The sequence below is a fragment of the Equus asinus genome, chromosome 16, assembly GCF_041296235.1.
Source record: "Equus asinus isolate D_3611 breed Donkey chromosome 16, EquAss-T2T_v2, whole genome shotgun sequence".
NCBI lineage: Eukaryota > Metazoa > Chordata > Mammalia > Perissodactyla > Equidae > Equus > Equus asinus.
This window is the reverse complement of record NC_091805.1, coordinates 44,979,736-44,999,233: the sequence shown is the minus strand read 5'-3', so window position 1 is coordinate 44,999,233 and position 19,498 is coordinate 44,979,736. Positions and strand designations below refer to the sequence as shown.

At 38.0% G+C, this 19,498-nt stretch overlaps 1 protein-coding gene across 3 annotated transcripts in view; it reads left to right on the top strand.

Moving 5' to 3' along the window:
- The window catches only part of SLC16A1 (solute carrier family 16 member 1), a 40,098-nt gene extending 20,838 nt beyond the window's left edge, over positions 1–19,260 (top strand). For all 3 annotated transcript variants that reach the window (XM_014837199.3, XM_070487056.1, XM_070487057.1), the window contains 4 exons: positions 4,878–5,137; positions 9,592–9,735; positions 13,854–14,720; positions 17,365–19,260. In XM_014837199.3, coding sequence (XP_014692685.2) covers positions 4,921–5,137; positions 9,592–9,735; positions 13,854–14,720; positions 17,365–17,642 — 1,506 coding nt within the window. In that variant the 5' untranslated portion in view covers positions 4,878–4,920 and the 3' untranslated portion in view covers positions 17,643–19,260. The remainder of the gene's footprint in view (positions 1–4,877; positions 5,138–9,591; positions 9,736–13,853; positions 14,721–17,364) is intronic.
- The last annotated feature ends 238 nt before the right edge of the window (positions 19,261–19,498 follow it).

Here is a 19,498-nt window from a genome sequence, read left to right as displayed (position 1 = left end):
GTTCTTTGCTTATATTGCAGATGCGTTAAAGCTAAAGACTGCGTTTCCCAGGTTCCCTTGCAACTATTTCTGGATTTGATTTAAATTCTGCCTGTCAAAAATGCATTCATGTAAAATTTGTAAGGCAGAATTAGAACAGAATTAGAGGTCTCAATGTCTAGTCACTGACTGAGATTTTGAGAAGCAGGACATTTTGATGGTGGTGTCATAGGAGGCACATGTGGTTCTGGAGCTAACCACAGAAGTCAGCAGCCTCTGATTGTGGTGACTTCCTGATTTTGATGATCACCTGATTTGGTCAGCTGCTTCTTTTGCTGGCTTCTTAATTGTGGCAATAAGAGATATGCTTATGGAGTCAGTGGCTTTCTGGTTATAGAAGGAAGAGCAGGTCTGTTGGTGGCCTGAGTAGTGCTTTGGAAAGCTTCTTGTGTCCAGGGGAATAAATGTGGGAGTCTAGGGCCAAGAGTGAGAGCTCTGGTAAAATCCTTTTCTTTTGGGTTGGGATCCTAAAGAGCTGTGCTGTAGGACTAAGGGTGAATTGGAGGTAAACCAGCCCTCAAATGAACTGCAACCTAATTTCAAGTCATCTGGATGGGCAGAATATCTAGATCCTTAAAACATTCTTAGAGAGAGTCTGGGTTTATATAGCCCTAGGTAAATGAAAATCATGACTGGAGAAAGAAAATATCCTAGGCCCAAATTGTTAGCACAGAGAGACAAAAGGATGGAAAACACCGAAGAGAAAGAGAGTAGATACCATGGGAAGGTCCAGCTCACATCCGGTTGGAGTCTCAGAGGAGTGGAAAGAAGGAATGAGGAAGAACCAATATTTGAAGACATAGTGACTGAAAGTTTTTCAAAACCTATAGGAATTCTGTTTTGTCAGCATGATTATCTGTTAATTGTGTAATCTGTATTTTCTCAGCAGGTTTTTTTTTTTTTTCAGATGATTTTCTTTATCTTGTTGGGTTTCCTCAAAGTGTAGGTTCATATTATTCATTGAATCTGGAATATCCTTAGCCATTAACCCTTGAAAATTGCCTCTTTCCCACTCTCTCCATTCTCTTCTTTCAAAGTCCCATTAGATATGCTAATCTTCCCATTCTAAACTCCATGTTTCTAAACCTTTCTCTTATAGCTTCAGAATAAAGCTCTCCCCTGACAGCTGCTTTCTTCAGACCTGTCCTCCAGGTTCTCTGTCTCTTTCCAGCTATGTTCAGTCTGCTGGTTAACCAATTATTAATTTCATTGAGTATACTTTTCATGTTTCTCAAAGTTCTGTTTCAAATCAGCTAGTTTTTTAAATAGTATTTTGTGTTTGGTGGGATGTTTTTTCTGGTTTTGTGTCTTTAATGGTTTATTTCATGCTTTTAACCATCTTAAGTATCCTGTGTCCAATATCTGTGGTTCTTGAGTATCTAATCCAGCTGTGTTATATTGGCTTTACTTCACTCATGGTTAATTGATTCTTGATATGTTTTGAAATTTTAGCCTGTCAGCTTATCTTTGGCAAGGTTTTGTCTGTGAGAAATGCTTGCTGGCAAAATCAAACATAATATATCTCTGGAAGAACAACAGAAGTTTCCCCAGACATAAGCATAAGCCCACACAGGCCTGTAGTTGTGAATTCTTGGGAGAGAGTCTTCTGTCCTCTTCCTTTTCCTCTTCTTTCCTGTAACCATCCAGATAGCCAAGACAGAATTTTGCCTGCCATCTCCTTTTGCTTCTGTATCATCTCCCTGTGCCACTGAACAGATTTTATCTCCTTTGTCACTGTCCTTGGACTATTTTGGTTTTGATCAGCTTTATTTAGGTATGAGTTACATACAATAAAATTTGCCAATTTTAAATGTACAATTCGATGAGTAATTATTGCCACAATTATAATAATAGAGCATTTCCATGGCCCTTTGGAGCCAGCCTCCTCTCCCCAACCCCTGATCTGTTTTCTATTGCTAGAAGTTTGCCTTTTCTAGAACCTAATGTAAATGTAACCATACAGAGTATAGTTTTATGTCTAGCTTGTTTTCACTTATTGCTTTTGTGATTCATCCATGTTCATGGCATGCATCAGTAGTTTGTTGCTTTTATTGCTGAGTAGTATTCCATTATATGGCTATACCAGATTTGTTTATCCATTTACTTGTTGATGGTCATTTGGGTTATTTTCACTTTGGGGCTATTATGAATAAAGCTACTAGAGGATTCTTATATAAGACTTTGTGAGGATGTATGTTTTCATTTCTCTTGAATAATACCTAGGGGTATAATGGCTGGGTTATATGTTAAATGTATATTTAACTTTATAAGGAATTGCCAAAATGTTTTCCAACCAGCTGTACCACATTGCTTTACCACCAGCAATATGAGAGTTCCATTTGCTTCATATCCTCACCAACTCTTGGTATTACCAGTCTTAATTTTTGTCATTCTAGTAGGTAAGTATTAGTTTCTCATCATGATTTCAATTTGCATTTCACGAGCGACTAACAATTTTGAGCATTTTTTTCGTGTACTTCGTCATTCGTTTGTCTTCTTTGGTAAAGTATCTGTTGAACTGTTTTGCTAGTTTTTAATTAGATTCTTTATCGTTTTGCTATTGAGCCATAAAAGTTCTTTTTATGTTTTGGACACATTTTTTGTCGGATATATATTTTGTATATATTTTCTCCCAATCTGCAGCTTAAAATCCAATTTATAAACTTTTTATTAATTTTTTTATTTTATTTATTTTTTTTAAAGATTGTAACCTGAGCTAACAACTATTGCCAATCTTTTTTTTTTTTTTCCGCTTTTTCTCCCCAAATCCTCCCAGTATATATGGTTGTATATTTTAGTTGTGGGTCCTTCTAGTTGTGGCATGTGGGACGCCACCTCAACATGGCCTGATGAGCGGTGCCATTTCCACACCCAGGATCCGAACCAGCGAAACCTTGGGCCGCCAAAGCGGAGCACATGAACTTAACCACTCAGCCACGGGGCTGGCCCCTATAAACTTTTTAATAAAAGTGCAGTTATGTGCCTTCAGAAATCTTTGCCTAATTTAAATACTGAGTCTTTCAAACCAAGAGGATGGGTTATCTATTTAGTTTAATTTCTTAGTAATATTTTATAATTTTCAGAGTACACGTCTTATACATCGTTTGTCAGATTTATCCCTATTCAGTTTTTTTTATGCTATTGTAAGTGGTATTTTTCCAAATTTCAAAGTTTGATTGTTCATTGCTCATTTATAGAAAGACAGTTGATTCCTGTTTTTTAATCTTGTATCCTGAGACATAGTTAAATTCATTTTAGTTCTAGTACCTTTTTTGTATGTTCCTTGGCGTTGCCTCCATAGACGATTATGTCATCTGTGAGTAAAGATAATTTTACTTCTTCCTTTCTAGTCTTTATGTCTTTCATTTCTTTTTCTTGCCTACATGCGCTGGCTAGAACCTCTAGTACAATGTGGAGCAGAAGTGATGAAACCTGTATCTTTGCACTCAGGAAAACTTCCCCTGGGGCTGTTTCTTCCTATGCCTACAGTGTCCATTGTCCTAAATCATATTTGCGGTGTTCAGATGGGTTGGAAGAAACAGTGTGTGGGAGTTGACTACTACACTATGAAGCTAGATTTGTGTTTTAGACTAAAGAGTGTTGTAGCCAAGAGTGAGCTGGTCATCTCTGGCCTGTTTTTATTGCTGTAATATACTCTGAGTGGAGATAATTTGAAATGGACATGCCGACATATGATTGCAGGATGAGTTGTAATATAAGGTGGAAGTTGGCTTTAAATAAATTAAAGGAGACCTTCATGAGAAAACAGGTAAGACAACCACTACTCACTCACTCCCATCTTCTCCTTGTTCATAATCTAATAGGAAGTTTCATTTTCTAACCGCGCTATTCATTAGTACTAGGTGGCTTTAAGAAAAGGCATAATCTTGGGGCCGGCCTGTTGGTGCAGCGGTTAAGTTTGCACGTTCCACTGTGGCGGCCCAGGGTTCACCAGTTCAGATCCCAGGTGCAGACCTACGCATCACGTGGCAAGCCATGCTGTGGCAGGTGTCTCACGTATAAAGTAGAGGAAGAAGGGCACGGATGTTAGCCCAGGGCCAGTCTTCCTCAAAAAAAAAAGGGGGGGGATAATCTTTGATTCGAAACTACCATCTTTTGACATCAGAGTTCAATTTGCAAGTTTAACTCTATTGACTTACTGTTGTGTAGGAGTTTTTCTTGTCTTATAATGGAAAAAATACCTTGATCAAAGCAATTAGATAGATAAAAGGAAACTTTTCTGAGAAACTTTTCCAGCCCATTAAATGAAATTCTTGTGTGTTCAGAATGATCTTCTGTATTACAAATTGCTCCATATTTAGTGAGTCAGGTACCTGCTTCCTAATACTTTGTCAGCATGTGAGTAGGAGAAAGTATAAAGAAAGTAAGCATTGAAGAGTACGTGCTTCAATGGGAAAAACTTCTAACATCTCTGTTAGAACCTGAAACTTTTATAGGCTATGTGTTACGTGAATTTTGCGAGAAGGTAGGTCAAACGAGGCATTTAGTTATTTATGGTAATTTGAGGCATTATATTAACTGCTAAACCAAATAGGTTTATTTGAAATACAAATGAAATACTACATTTATTGAAAAGAGTTTATTTCAGTTATGGTTTCCTAAATGGTGAGGAGCTATTTTCCTTTTAGCTACTAAAAACTGGGCAATATAATGGCTCTAAAACTTTTTCTGATAATGTCCTTAGAAGATAATGTCTATTGGACAAGTAACATTGAAAAACAATTCAGTTACATGAGAGCTAGGTGTAAAGGGTGGAAGTCCTTTGTTGTTGGGGGTGCTTTATTGTTGACACGCTGTTTTAATTTTATGTCTTTCAGATATTTGGATTTGAACTGCATTTGGAATTCATCTACACTTAAAATGCCACCAGCGGTTGGAGGTCCAGTTGGATACACTCCCCCAGATGGAGGCTGGGGGTGGGCAGTGGTAGTTGGAGCTTTCATTTCCATTGGTTTCTCTTATGCATTTCCAAAATCAATTACTGTGTTTTTCAAAGAAATCGAAAGTATATTCAATGCCACCACCAGTGAAGTGTCGTGGATATCCTCCATCATGTTGGCTGTCATGTATGGTGGAGGTAAGTACCCACTGAGGCCTGCTGTTTTAATTTTCATTAAGCAGCCAAAGGCTCTGAATTAGCTAACTTTATTTTCTTTCTCGGTGAGGAAGATTTGCTCTGGGCTAACATCTGCCAGTCTTCTATCTTGTATGAGGGATACTTCACAGCATGGCTGATGAGTGAAGTGGGTCCATGCCTGGGATCTAGACCTGGGTCACCAAAGTGGAGCGTGTGGAACTTTAACCACTCAGCCACGAGGCTAGCCCCAATTTTTTTTTTTTAACGTCTTATTCAGTGAGTTTTGGAATGTTATGTCTTGAAGCTTTATGTTTAGAGTCACGTTTTTCAATCCTGTTAACAATGGCAACTGAACAGCATAGTTCAAAGTCTCAGGTGAAATCTTTTCATGGTGTTAGAATTAAAGAACTGAAAAAAATCTCCCCCTTATTCCTTGTGATGTTATTAGTCCTAAAAGCATTTCAGCTGCACCTTAAATTTAAGTTTTATCAATTTTTCCCTTCTGTTTTCTTTGACATGTTGTGAAGGAGATGTGGAAAGTAAGTTGCTTACTTAACATCATTTATTTATTTATTTTTTGAGGAAGATTAGCTCTGAGCTAACTACTGCCAATCCTCCTCTTTTTGCTGAGGAAGACTGGCCCTGAGCTAACATCCATGCCCATCTTCCTCTACTTTATATGTGGGACGCCTACCACAGCATGGCTTTTGCCAAGCGGTGCCATGTCCGCACCCAGGATCTGAACTGGCAAACCCCGGGCCGCTGAGAAGCGGAATGTGCGCACTTAACTGCTGTGCCACCGGGCCAGCCCCTACTTAACATCATTTAAAATACTGTTTGTTTCACCTTGGAACATCAAATCACAATTTAACGTGTAAAAGTCAAAACCTACCATAATACTTAAAATACATAGTTGCTTAGCAGAGATTCTAAAGCCAAGTATATTATTTACTGGGATTGACAATGTCTCACATTGCTTATTTAGCCAAGCTTTTATTTCTATTAATCTTCTTTTTGGGTGGCAGTTTAGTATCTCAGATTATTTTCACATGTAGCTTTTTAATAGCTAGTAAAAAAAGATTCTATATTTCAACTGTAAAGCCTTAGCATTAGGCTTCTAACCTGGTAGCACGTTCAACCACTATTTATTTAGCCCCATGCACATGTTCCACATGAGGCTAGGTGTTGTGAGTGATAGAGAACAGTGATCCTGATCCTGGCCTTTGGGAAGTTTATGATCCTGTTGAGACAATAACATAAACTCATGAAACAAGAATAAGTAGTTGAAGTCACAATTTCATTAAATACATAATTTTATTTGCACAGGAAGAACCAGGTGACCTGGTTGCCTTAGAGAGAGATAAACTGGGTGACTGGAACAGGAATGGGAAGACTTATTTTTCTCCACTGTATATCTTTTTGTGTCTTTTAAATTTTGAATGTTTGCCTGTTTTGTCTATTGAATTAAGTACTTTTTAAAAGAACACAAGTACTAAATGATAGTACTTAGAGTTTTTTGTAAGTTCAGAGAAATCAAAAGAGACTTTGGACATTATCTAGCTTCTGAGAGCCAATAATTTTGGAGGCTTTGAATTCCATCTACCAGGATTTCTAGGCAAGCTTTTACTATGATGGCTTGAAGAAATTGGTATAAAAATTATCCAGGTGCTCACTGTATTGTTAAGCTGACTACAAACCAGAGGTTCACATGTCACAGTTCCGAGCTGCCAAAGAGCTTGAGAGCCACTTTTTTTCCATCAAAAGTAAGTGATGTAAGTTGTTCTAATTGCACATGACACGTTCTTTTGGGAAAACAGTTCCTTCTTTGTCCTCACCCAGAGATAACTAGTACATTTCTCTGAATTTGTGTTATAACAGGCCTATAAACTGTACCCCTCTCTATTTTTAATGATAGCTAATTGGGGCCATCCTTCCTGAAATAACTCTGAAAGACAAATTGCCTACCATGAGCTTTGTGGCAGGATTTTTACTAAATGGGTTATTTTGTTTTGATTGGCTCCTAAGCGTATGTCCCATATGTCCCCTAAGAATTATCATCACTTTTATAACTGCCATAATCCTTTAACTTGTGCATTTGAGCTACACTCTCAACAGGAAGGTTTTGAGCTCTGAGTGGTTTAGTTTTCTTTTGTTACTGCTTTGGTTCAGAAGTACGTACTGATGCTTGTTAGAGTGTGAGTGTATTTTTTAGGGGAGGAGATCTTAGTTGCCACTCTTGTTTTTTTTATGTGAGTTTTTCCTCTTTTAAACATGAAAGTGTAAATTTACATATTTTCAGTTTCACAGTAAGGTCATCTTAACATTCCTACTTTAGAATTTAAAATACTGCAGACTTGACAGCATTAACTTCTATTTTACAGAGTCAACAGTATGGCAGTATTTTGATCTTTGTACATCTGACCCTACAAAATCTGTTTCATGACTAATTTATATGGAAATATTTTATGAATATTCTTTCAGTATTTAATTCTTTCATCTTATACTAGCTGTAATTCAAATTACTTCCAAACCAGCTGTGGCCTAATATTTTCATGAAGTGACTTAGAAGGTCAATGAAAATTTCTTTATGCATATCCTTGGTTAAGCCTGAAGTCTCTTCTGGCATTGAGTTCTTGACCCAGCCCAGTAGAGAGACTTGGTACTCTGAAACACTAGGATATCTAAAGCTTGAATTCCTTCTTGCATGTTTATTATGTATGTATTTGTCATACATACCATAATTTGATTTTGGTTCCCTGAGACCAGATCCTGTCCTTTTAGTCTTAGAACACCATACTGCAACTCTGAGTAGTAGTACTAGAATGTAAGTAACTGGGGAATTTTCCGCAGTATTTATAGAAATAGAATGTCAACATATGATCAGTAGTATATTCTGAAGATGCACATTTTATTTAAAAATAGACTCACTATCTTTTAGGGAGCTAAGTATGAATAAACAGAATAAGGTCAGAATTTACTGTGCTAATAGAAGAGAAACATGATTTGTATGTCTTCTCCTTTGTAATTTAGTTCCAAAAATACAGAGTCCATGAAATGGGGAGAAAACAGGCTGGGTTTGAAACTTGGTTCTCACCAGCTTCATGACTTTGCAAGTTCAAGCATCAGTTCTTTTCTTTGTGTCCCCTCCCTACTGATGCCTTGCAGTGACCCTTCCTCACTTCCAGTCATCTCCCTTAACCAGACAGACAAGTTATGGTGTCACGTAAACAGAGTCGTCGTTTCCACAAGTCCTTCTCTGTGAGATAGAAACATAAATATATAAATAAGTGAAATTCGGTGAATGTCATTCAATTTGTAATCAGCAAATATCGTTAGCGTACTTAAGAGTTGTGTTACAACTTTTTCAGTACTTTGGGTAAGACTTTCTTATAATTAAGACGTATAAATTTAGAAAAGGAGAATTACATATTATACCTATATGTAGCAAGTAAGGAGGGGCCATTTGATTTTTTGTGTTTGAAAACTGATAGACAAAATGCATAAAATCTTTTTCTTCTTCCCGATCCTTATAATATTTCAGTTTTTATTTGGTTTCTTCTCTCACATTCAAGAAAAACTGATTTTTTTTTTTTTTTTTTTGAGGAAGATCAGCCCTGAGCTAACTGCTGCCAATCCTCCTCTTTTTTTGCTGAGAAAGACTGGCCCTGAGCTAACATCCGTGCCCATCTTCCTCTACTTTATATGTGGGACGCCTACCACAGCATGGTGTGCCGAGCAGTGCCATGTCCACACCCGGGATCCGAACTGGTGAACCCCAGGCCGCCAAAGTAGAACGTGCGCACTTAACCGCTGCACCACCGGGCCGGCCCCTGATTATTTTGTATGCTGTGGAAATTTAATCTGGTTTTCTTAGATAACATTCCATTTCCTATCCTCTTGAGTTAGACCCAAGGATATTTTGACTATTATATGACTTAATCTTCTCCTACAAGCATTTTTTCCACAGTATGGCTACCACGAAACAGTAATATAGGCCTGCAACCGGGTTAATTCTAGAAGACATATTCAATTCAATATCTGAGATATCTAAATGTAACTGGGACCAGTTCTTTTGTTCTGTTTTAAATTTAGATGTCATAATTGCAAAGCTACTTAAACTTGGAAAAAATAATTATGCATTTTTGTCTTTCTTCTTTTTTAAAAATATGAAACAAACCACATTTATGGCAATGTGTAAATAATGCTCTAAGATCATTTCGTCATGTCACTGTGCCTGTTCAAAAATTAAAACAGAGCAAACTACTCAATAAATGTTGATCATATCCGGGATACATCAAGGAGCCTATGAGCATCCATTACCAAGGTGTTTTCAGCCTACCCTGCCTTATATATCTGTTTATTTTGGAGGACTTGTCATAGTGTCACTAATGCCTTGTGTAGATTTGAGGGGGTGGGCCTTTCTTCTGACTACTAAAGTTTTGGTTATCTCCTAGGTCCTATCAGCAGTATCCTGGTGAATAAATATGGCAGTCGTCCAATCATGATTCTTGGTGGCTGCTTGTCAGGCAGTGGCCTGATTGCGGCTTCTTTCTGTAACACTGTGCAGGAACTTTACTTGTGTATCGGTGTCATTGGAGGTGAGTTACTGTTGATGCATTTTCAAGCGTTAATTTATTGATGGCTATTTGCTATTCCCTGGCATTCATCTTTCAGATCTTTTGAGTAAAAATTCCTTCCTTATAGAAATTACTTGATTATCATTTTGAAAAACTGGCAATACATTAAGAGTACTAGAAAAGCAAACTTTTAAAGATTTTATTTTTCCTTTTTCTCCCCAAAGCCCTGCAGTACATAGTTGTATATTCTAGATGTGGGTCCTTCTAGTTGTGGCATGTGGGATGCCGCCTCAGCATGGCTTGATGAGCGGTGCCATGTCTGCACCCAGGATCTGAACTGGCGAAACCCTGGGCTGCCAAAGCAGAGCACGTGAACGTAACCACTCAGCCATGAGGCCGGCCCCTAGAAAAGCACACTTTTAAAGAAATTGCTGTCATAGAGTAGGTGTTCGTTGCTTGTTAAATGAATGAATGAATTGGAAGAGATGATTGAATCCTTTGTCCTAAGAATAGTCAGTGGTGGTAGATAAAATGTGTATGGCAACTTGTTGCAAGGGTGGTCATTGTTTATTATTCTCTCTCATTACCTCTTCCTCCCACAGGGAGTAGGCTTCTATCGGAGCAGGAGAGAGTGTTAAACAGAAAGCAGGAATTATCTGGTAGGATGTCTAGATACATTACTGAGGCATAGAGGATTCGCTTGGTAATCCCCCCTCCCCTTTTTTCAATAGCCAAATTAGAGTAATGAACTCCTGATGGATATAATAAGTAAAGATTACTCAGAACTTCACAATTCAGGTACTATCACTATTAACATCTTGATGCATATCCTTCCAAACTTTTGTCTATGCACAAGCATATAACCTTTTTTTAGAACAAAAAAGGATCAGATTATGTATAATGTTTTGTAACTAGTTTCTTCACCTAACAATATATCATGAACATCTTTCCATGTCATTAAATATTCTGGTGGATAACATTTTTTAAATCTCTGTTATTCCATTGAACAGACGTATACTATAATTTTATTTGACCTGTCTTAGTTAATTGTTGAATATTTAGGGCTTTTTTTTTTTTTTTTTTTGCATTTTTTTAGTATTGAGAAACTGTATTGCATTGTAGTCCTTTGTGAACGTGAATATTTTCTTAGGATAAATTTGTAAAAGTGGAACTGCTATGTTTTTAAATATATATATAAACTAAATTTCCCTCCAGAAAGGTTATACTCATTTATAGTTCCACCACAATATATGAGAGAGGATACCCTTGACAACAATGGGATAGTATATTTTCTAATCATTGTTAGTTTAACAGATGAAGAGTATCTCCTGGTTTTAATTTCCTCTCTTTGATTATTAGGAAAGTAAATATATATGTTTGTGGCTATGTATTTTTTTGTTTTTGTTTTTGTTTTACAAAATGCTTATGGACTACCTTGGTGTATTCATTTTCTTATTTAAGAATAACATGTAATAACTTTACATGTTAAATTATTCTTTTGCATAAGACACAGTTAATTTTCCAAATTAGTTTTTTCATATTTAATTGTGGTAAAATACACATAACGTAAAATTTACCCTCTTAAACATTTTTATTTATTGATTGATTGATTTTTGAGAAAGATTACCTCTGAGCTAACTGCTGCCAATCCTCCTCTTTTTGCTGAGGAAGACTGGCCCTGAGCTAACATCTGTACTCATCTTCCTCTACTTTCTGTGTGGAACACCTACCACAGCATGGCTTGCCACGCAGTGCCATGTCTGCACCCAGGATCCGAACTGGCGAACCCTGGGCCACCAAAGCAGAACGTGTGTGCTTAACCGCTGGGCCACCGGACTGGCCCCTGTTAAACATTTTTAAGTGTTCACTTCAGTGGTATTAAGTATACTCACAGTGTTGTGCAACCATCACCACCATCCATCTCCAGAACTCTTTTCATCTGGCAAAACTGAAACTCTATACCCATTAAACAGTAATTCCCCATCCTCCCATCCCCCTGGAGAACCTGGCCAACTACCATTATACTTTCTGTCTCTATGAATTTGACAACTCTAAATCCCTCATATAAGTGGAATCATACAGTTTTTTGTCTTTTCGTGACTGGCTAATTAACTCAGTGTGATGTCCTCAAGGTTCATCCATGTTATAGCATATATCAAAATGTCCTTCCTTTTTAGGGCTGAATAATATTCCATTGTATGTATATATCACATGTTATTTATCCATTCATCTGCTGATGGATGCTTGAATTGCCTCTGTCTTTTAGATATTATGAATGATGCTGCTGTGAACATAGGTGTACAAATATCTATTCCCGATAATTTTTTGCTATTGAATTTTGTTTGAAAAAAAGTGAATTTAGTCTTTTTCTACTTTTTTCCCCTCATTAAACGTCTATAATTTTCAGGTATTCAAAACTCTTGTATGATTTCTGTCTAGTGTGTTATTCTTAGTTCTCCTCTCCAAGATTATGAAAATATTTACCTACTTTCTTAAATACCCCCCTTTTTTACATTTAAAACTTCTGGATGGATGACAATATTTGACATAAAATGAGAAGAAAGAAATATAACTCTGTTCCCACATGGTTAGTTGTTCATTTGCTCTTTTATTCATTCATCAAATATTTATTGAGCAACAACCATATCTATGTTAGATGCTGTGGGGATAGAGCAGCAAGTCAGGCAAAGTCATGTTCTTTAATGGGAGGAGGCAGACAGTACTACTCACAAATATATGAATTAATAAGGAAAGTATCAAGTAGTGATAAATGCTATACAAAGCCTCAAAACAAAGTGTTCTGACAGGGAAGGACTGGATAGTCAAGGAAGGTAAGGGCTCATTGAAGAGATGACTTTAATAGAGATCTGAGTAACAGCAGAGAAGTAGCTTTGTGAAAATCTAGGGGAACAGACCCTAAGTCAGCAGCATGCTTATTAGCGCAGATGGGAATGGTCTGGTATGAGATCAGGGAGGGAGGTAAGGGGAAAGGTATGGATAGGAAGCCATTAGCAGGTTTGGAATAGGGGAGTGAGCTGCTCTGGTTTATTGGTTTAAGCCTCTCTGAATAACTGAAACATAAATAGTAGGGAGCAAGAGGCCTCCAGAGGAGAACATCTGGAAGTTATTTGACTATTTACTTATACTAGCACTATTTATCAAATAATTCTTTCAGCAGTAATTTAAAATGTCACTTTTATTTTACATTAAGTGTTTATATATGTTTCAGGTCTGTTCCTGGACATTGTCTACTTTCATACATCAGTATTTACCTATTGCTGAGTCAGAGCCACACTGTTCTAATGACTGTACCTTCCATTTAAATATCTGTTGTAGTTAGTCCCACTCTTCCCCCTGCACCACCAAAAATTTCCTGGTTGACCCCCTGTATTTGTTCACTAAGTATGTTTTAGAGTCATTTTACTTCATCTCCAAAATGAAATCCACTGACATTTTCATTGGAATCACATTAAATTAGTGCATTCATTTGGAGAGTATTGACGTCCTGACAATGTTGTGTTTTATTATCCAAAAACTTTGTGTGGGTGTCCTTTTTAATTCACCAACGCTTCAGGAAAGTAACACAGTTGTAGGTATGTAAGTTATACATTTTTTGGGTTTTGGTACTGTTGTAAAAGGAATAAATTGTATTGCATTTTCTGTTGTAAAAGTCTTTTCTATTAGATAACTGTCTACTCCATGATCTTCTATGGTTTTAATCCTTCAGGTAATTTTGGTAAATTTGACTAATACACAGTTATTTATGTTCAAATAATATAAACAAAAATAGTAAAAATAACTAACATTTATTGACTGCTTACTACATGCCAGGCACCTGTTCTAAGTGCTTTACTCACAACAGTGCTACGCGCCTGTTTTCCATATTAGGAAATAGTCACAGGAGGGTCAACGTGTCTGACATCGCTACACAGCCAATAAGTGGTGATGCTGAGATTTGAACCCACGTAGTCTGGTTTTAGAGTCCACGCTTTAAACCGCTACTCAATCTAATAACGAAGATTTTGTCTCCTTTCCATTATTTATACCTCCTATTTTAATTTCTTTGTCTGGTTAAGTAATTCCAAATCTATTTCTGATTTTTATTACAGTATGTGATTATTTTTTCCTCTCCACCCCAGGTCTTGGGCTTGCCTTCAACTTGAATCCGGCTCTGACCATGATTGGCAAGTATTTCTACAAGAGGCGACCCTTGGCAAATGGACTAGCCATGGCAGGCAGCCCTGTGTTCCTGTCTACCCTGGCCCCCCTCAATCAGGCTTTCTTCGGTATCTTTGGCTGGAGAGGAAGCTTCCTAATTCTTGGGGGCTTCCTATTAAACTGCTGTGTGGCTGGAGCCCTGATGCGGCCAATAGGGCCCAAGCCAACCAATGCAAAGAAAGAGAGGTCTAAAGAATCCCTTCAGGAAGCCGGAAAACCTGATGCACAAAAAGGGGCAGGTGATGCAAATACAGATCTTATTGGAGGATACCCCAAGGAGGAGAAACAGTCAGTCTTCCAAACAATTAATAAATTCCTGGACTTATCCCTGTTCACACACAGAGGCTTCTTGCTATACCTCTCTGGAAATGTGCTCATGTTTTTTGGACTATTTACTCCTTTAGTCTTTCTTAGTAATTATGGCAAGAGTCAGCATTACTCTAGTGAGAAGTCCGCCTTCCTTCTTTCCATTCTGGCTTTTGTCGACATGGTAGCCAGACCTTCTATGGGACTTGTAGCCAACACAAAGTGGATAAGACCTCGAGTTCAGTATTTCTTTGCTGCTTCTGTCGTTGCAAATGGAGTGTGTCATCTGCTAGCACCTTTATCCTCCAGCTATATTGGGTTCTGTGTCTATGCGGGATTCTTTGGATTTGCATTTGGGTGGCTCAGCTCCGTATTGTTTGAAACACTGATGGACCTTGTTGGACCTCAGAGGTTCTCCAGCGCTGTGGGATTGGTGACCATTGTGGAATGCTGTCCTGTCCTGCTGGGGCCACCACTTTTAGGTACAGTATGTCTTCCTACTTCTGAGGTTCTGTTAGCATGAAACACGCATAGAAGATTGGGAAGGTGATAGAAGGCAGAGATCAGTGAGCCGCTTGATGGCGGAGAGCAAGTCTTTCTCATTTCTGTACCCTTAGTGCTGCCACAATGCTTGGCACAGCTTAATTGCTCAAATACTTATGGAATTGAATTAAAATGAAGCTGAAAGGAGAATCAAAAATTGTTACAAACTTAAGTATTTATTAAAATAATTTTTTCTGGAGCTGGCCTGGCCGAGTGGTTAAGTTTGGGTGCTCTGCTGCAGCAGCCCAGGGTTTTGCTGGTTGGGATCCTGGGTGCAGACGTGGCAGCGCTCATCAGGCCATGTTGAGGCGGCGTCCCACAGAGCACAACCAGAAGGACCCACAACTAGAACCTACAACTATGTACTGGGGGCTTTGGAAAGAAGAAGAAAAAAATAGAAGAAGATTGGCAACAGATGTGTTAGCTCAGGTGCCAATCTTTAAAAAAATAATTTTTTCTGATCATAAAACTAACATGTTCATTGTAGAAAAATGTATAATATACACTCCACCTTTAAAATACTGTTGGTGATTTCCCTTTAATTGTGCAATTTATCTCAGTAGTAATATATAAAATACTAACAGTAGCTGCCAGGTGAGGGCTCAGGTGTACCAGGGACTGTCCTAGTCGTTTTACGCATCCTGCCATAGCTCCCGAGTCTGAGCGAGCACTGTTATTGTCCCCGCTTTGTAAATGAAGAAGTAGAGCCTTCTAAAAGTGGAATAACTTGCCCAAGATCACACTGCTAGTAAGTGGCCATAAAACTTGGTGGATTATTCTCTAAGAATACCAGATTGTTTACTCTTTTAAATTATTATTAATACAAATTACGATAATCGTTTGGATTTCCTCTGGATATGACTCGTGCTTTTGAGATTGTGCATGATAAGGGAAGGAAGGATACAGAAAGAAGATCCACCACCGACTTTTCCACACTCCCCACCCTGTCTCCTCCCTCTTCCCAGTGAGATTCCACTCCTGTCAGTTTTCACCTCCTAAACCTCTTGCTAATCTGCCCATTTTCTCCGTCACAACAGCTCCTACCTCCTACCTGGGCTGCTGCTCACAGTAGCCTTCTGACTGGTTTACCCAGACCCACTCTCCCTCTTCTTCGGTCTCCTAGGACTCTCCAGTTCAGAACTCTTAGAATGTTTTTAGAACTCTCCAGTTGGTTCCATTGTTCTCAAGGTGAAGATCAGATTCCCTAATGTGGTCTCCAGGGCCCTGCGTGGCCTGGCCCACCTCTCTCCTGCCTCACTTGCCACCACTCGCCTTTTGCTCTCTCTGCTCCCACACCCGGCCCTTCTTCCTTCCCGCTCACGCCCTGTGCTTCCTCCTACCACCTGCCTTTACAGTTGCTCTTCTCTGCCTGGATTCTTTCCCCACCCCCTTTCTCCTGGACAGCTGTCCTCCTGGAAGTCTCAGCTTAGTGTACACTTTAAGAGAAGCCTTCCTGACCCTCCCTGCTGCTCCCAACCCCCTGTTTTGTTTTCAGACCCTCCTTGTAGCCTTTGTCAGGGTTTGTGTAAGTATTTGATTAACATTTCTCTTCTCCACTGAACTGTGGCTGTTATCTCCTTTGCTTGCCCTTATCCTAGCAGAGCCAGTGATGGTGTTTGTAGGGCTCAATAAATATAGCTGAGTGACTGGTGCCCTGAGTTAGAAAACCATATGGAATCATGTTTGAATTGGTTATATTAAGCCCTTCATAGATGTAGAGTTTTCCAGAGTGTTTATTCCTTGAGATACCAATTTGATGAGATGCTAATAAATTTTACTATAACAAGGATTTTATGGCCAAAAACGTTTGGAAACATTAAGTTAAATAGGTTTCTTTACTGTAGGACCTCGCCAAACCTTTAATATGCTAATATGCATTGTGACTCTTTTATAGAAAAGACTAAGATATGCCATTTCCTGAATTTATTTGACTTTGGAAACATTAGGGAGGAATCTTTGTTGCATAGTGGTGAAGGTTACAGGCTGTGGAGTCAGACTTTCTGGGTTTAGAGCTAACCTATTTCAGTTACTAGCTTTATTGTGTCTCTGTTTTCATTTTTTTTTCATCTGTACAGCAAGGATGATAATAGAATCTCCTGTTTTGAGGATCAAGTGCTTAAAATGGTGGTTGATGTCAGTTAATTTTTTAGCATAGTAGGAGTGTTCACATGAATGCTCTTTGGGAAATGCTGATGTCAGAGAAAGAGCTTTGGTCTGGGAAACTGAAATAGCTCTGCTGCCTTGGGCAAGACTCCTAAACCTCTTGGAGCGACAAATTTTTCCATTGTGTATTGGGAATTGATTCTGGGTGATTTATAGCTCTTTCCCAACTCAAATTTGCCAAGATTTAATTATTTTCAAGTTGCTGAAAGTAACAGAATATGCAAGGCCATCCAAAATCATTGTGACATCATAAACAAAAAATCAGATCATTTTTAGCAATTCTTTAGACTAATTTGTCATTTGTGGGCTCTTTGAGGATTGGGTTGACAGCTTCTTTCTGAGTGGATCCTTCAGCTTTGTTTAGGAAAGGAGATAGTTGTTTGCTTTTACCCAAATAACTTTTTTTAAAAAATTCCTTAGGTCGTCTCAATGACATATATGGAGACTACAAATACACATACTGGGCGTGTGGCATAATCCTAATCGTTGCGGGCATCTATCTCTTCATTGGCATGGGCATCAATTATCATCTTCTGGCAAAAGAACAGAAAGCAGAGAAGAAGCAGAGAAAGGAAAGTAAAGAGGTTGAGACCGGTGTGGATGTTGCTGAGAAACCAAAGGAAGTTACCAATGCAGCAGGATCTCCAGAGCAGAAAGGCACAGAAGGAGACCCCAAAGAGGAGGAGAGTCCACTCTGAACCCATGGGGCTGAAGGGTAAATGGAGCAACTTGTGACCCAAGATATCGGAAAATGTTCTGCTGGCCTGTAATCTACCAGTGGTGCTCAATGCAAATAGCGGACATTCATATGGAAATCATACCAGGTGTTAGTTGATGGAATTTTTGTTTCACTCCTTACCAGTAGCCTGAATTAAAAATGCCATATCTTTTGGGGGAGGGAGTGGTTGGCAAAGAATGAGGGAAGAACGTCTTTTTTTTTTTTTTTTTAATTTTAGCTTTTAACAGTTACATAAAGATTATAATATGTGCCTTAAGTTTTAGTCTTTAGAACTCTTTAGGGAGCCTTAACTTTTTAAACCATTTTGCTGAATTCATCTATTTTAAGTGTCACATTAAAAGAAAAAGTAACTAGCTTGTTTGAAGCAAATCTAAAATTTTAAATTATTCTTGCTTCATTGTAATGTGTAATATATTGTCAGACATTGTCACTGGAAGATTTATGAATAGAAATATTGGTTGGAAGTTGGGGGTTTTGTAAAATTCTGACTAAAATATTTTGCTAGCATCAGTAGTTGCCTGGCATGTGTGCCTGCTAGCTATCTATATATTTAGGAAATTTAAAGCATAAAACTTGGGAAACATCTTGGCTGTTCTAGACACGTACTCATAAACACCCCTCTAGTATCTTTTCTTGGGATGCTTACTAGAAGCCTAGTGCTTGAGAGTTGATTTCATTAAATTATATTTTTGCTCCCCTTTTCAGAGACCTATTTTGAGTGGTTATAGATCATTGCCCTTTTGAGATCACTTAGTATGATTTTTTTCACTGTAAAAATTAGTATTAAAACATAGAAAACTATATATTTTTGCCTCCTTAGTAAGTACAACATATCTAATTAAATGTAGAGAGATATTTCAAACAGCCGCTGCATTCAGCTTAGGTTTTTCCAAAACCTCAGTTGAACTGTGAGACTTGGAATCTTTTTGTTTTTCTTGGAATTTTCTCCCTTTGATCCATAGTGGTTCCGTTTATATCTGCATCTAGCTTAGAGCTGGGTGTAAGATAGTCAGTCTTTGTATGTTTACGGTTTTTTACCCCCCAATGTTTGCTAATTAAAGAGAGCCAGAGAATTTGGCCCCAGGCAAACCAATAAAGGATAAGATTGGCAGGGAAGTTGCTAAGTGTACTTAGTTTCAATTCATAATTCCTTTTCTTTTTTCTGAGAAGGCCTTAAAGAAAATTAGGCTTTGCTTAGAATTATTGTTCACATTCTTACTCTTGACACAAATATAAAGATTTGTGATCCTTTCACTTACCTGAAAAGTAGAGAAATGGGTTTATTTTAAGGATAGAGGGAGGACAGACCAGAATGAAACTGTATTTCTTAGCCTAATATCTTTTAAGTTGAGGCAGGAAGATAATGATAGACATTCAATGAACTATATTCAATGCATTCTAAAGTAGCATTGTAATTGACAGAGTGAAGGTATAGAAACCTTGTGTAAGAAGCTGGCTTTTCCAAATAAACTTTTTTTTTTTAAGAACTGTTTCTTCTTTCAAATGTTTCTATGTCTTCATTTTCTTTATCAAGATTCAATTTGGTCTTTGGTAATATTAAATTATCATTCAGCTTACGTGCTTTGGGATTTGTCTATATGGCTTATTTTATTTTGGTTTTTCTCTTTTCCTCTTCTTTAAGACAAGCAGGATGGGAATTTTGAAACCACCTCTCTGAAAGCAACCAGAGCAGTTAATCTTAAGGACACAAGGAAAACTCCCTTTCTGTGCCCGAGTGTCATGGCAGATGGATGTGTCTCTTTCCCCTTCTATAAAAATGAGGATTACCATTGCTGAGGTAATATGAATAAAGGA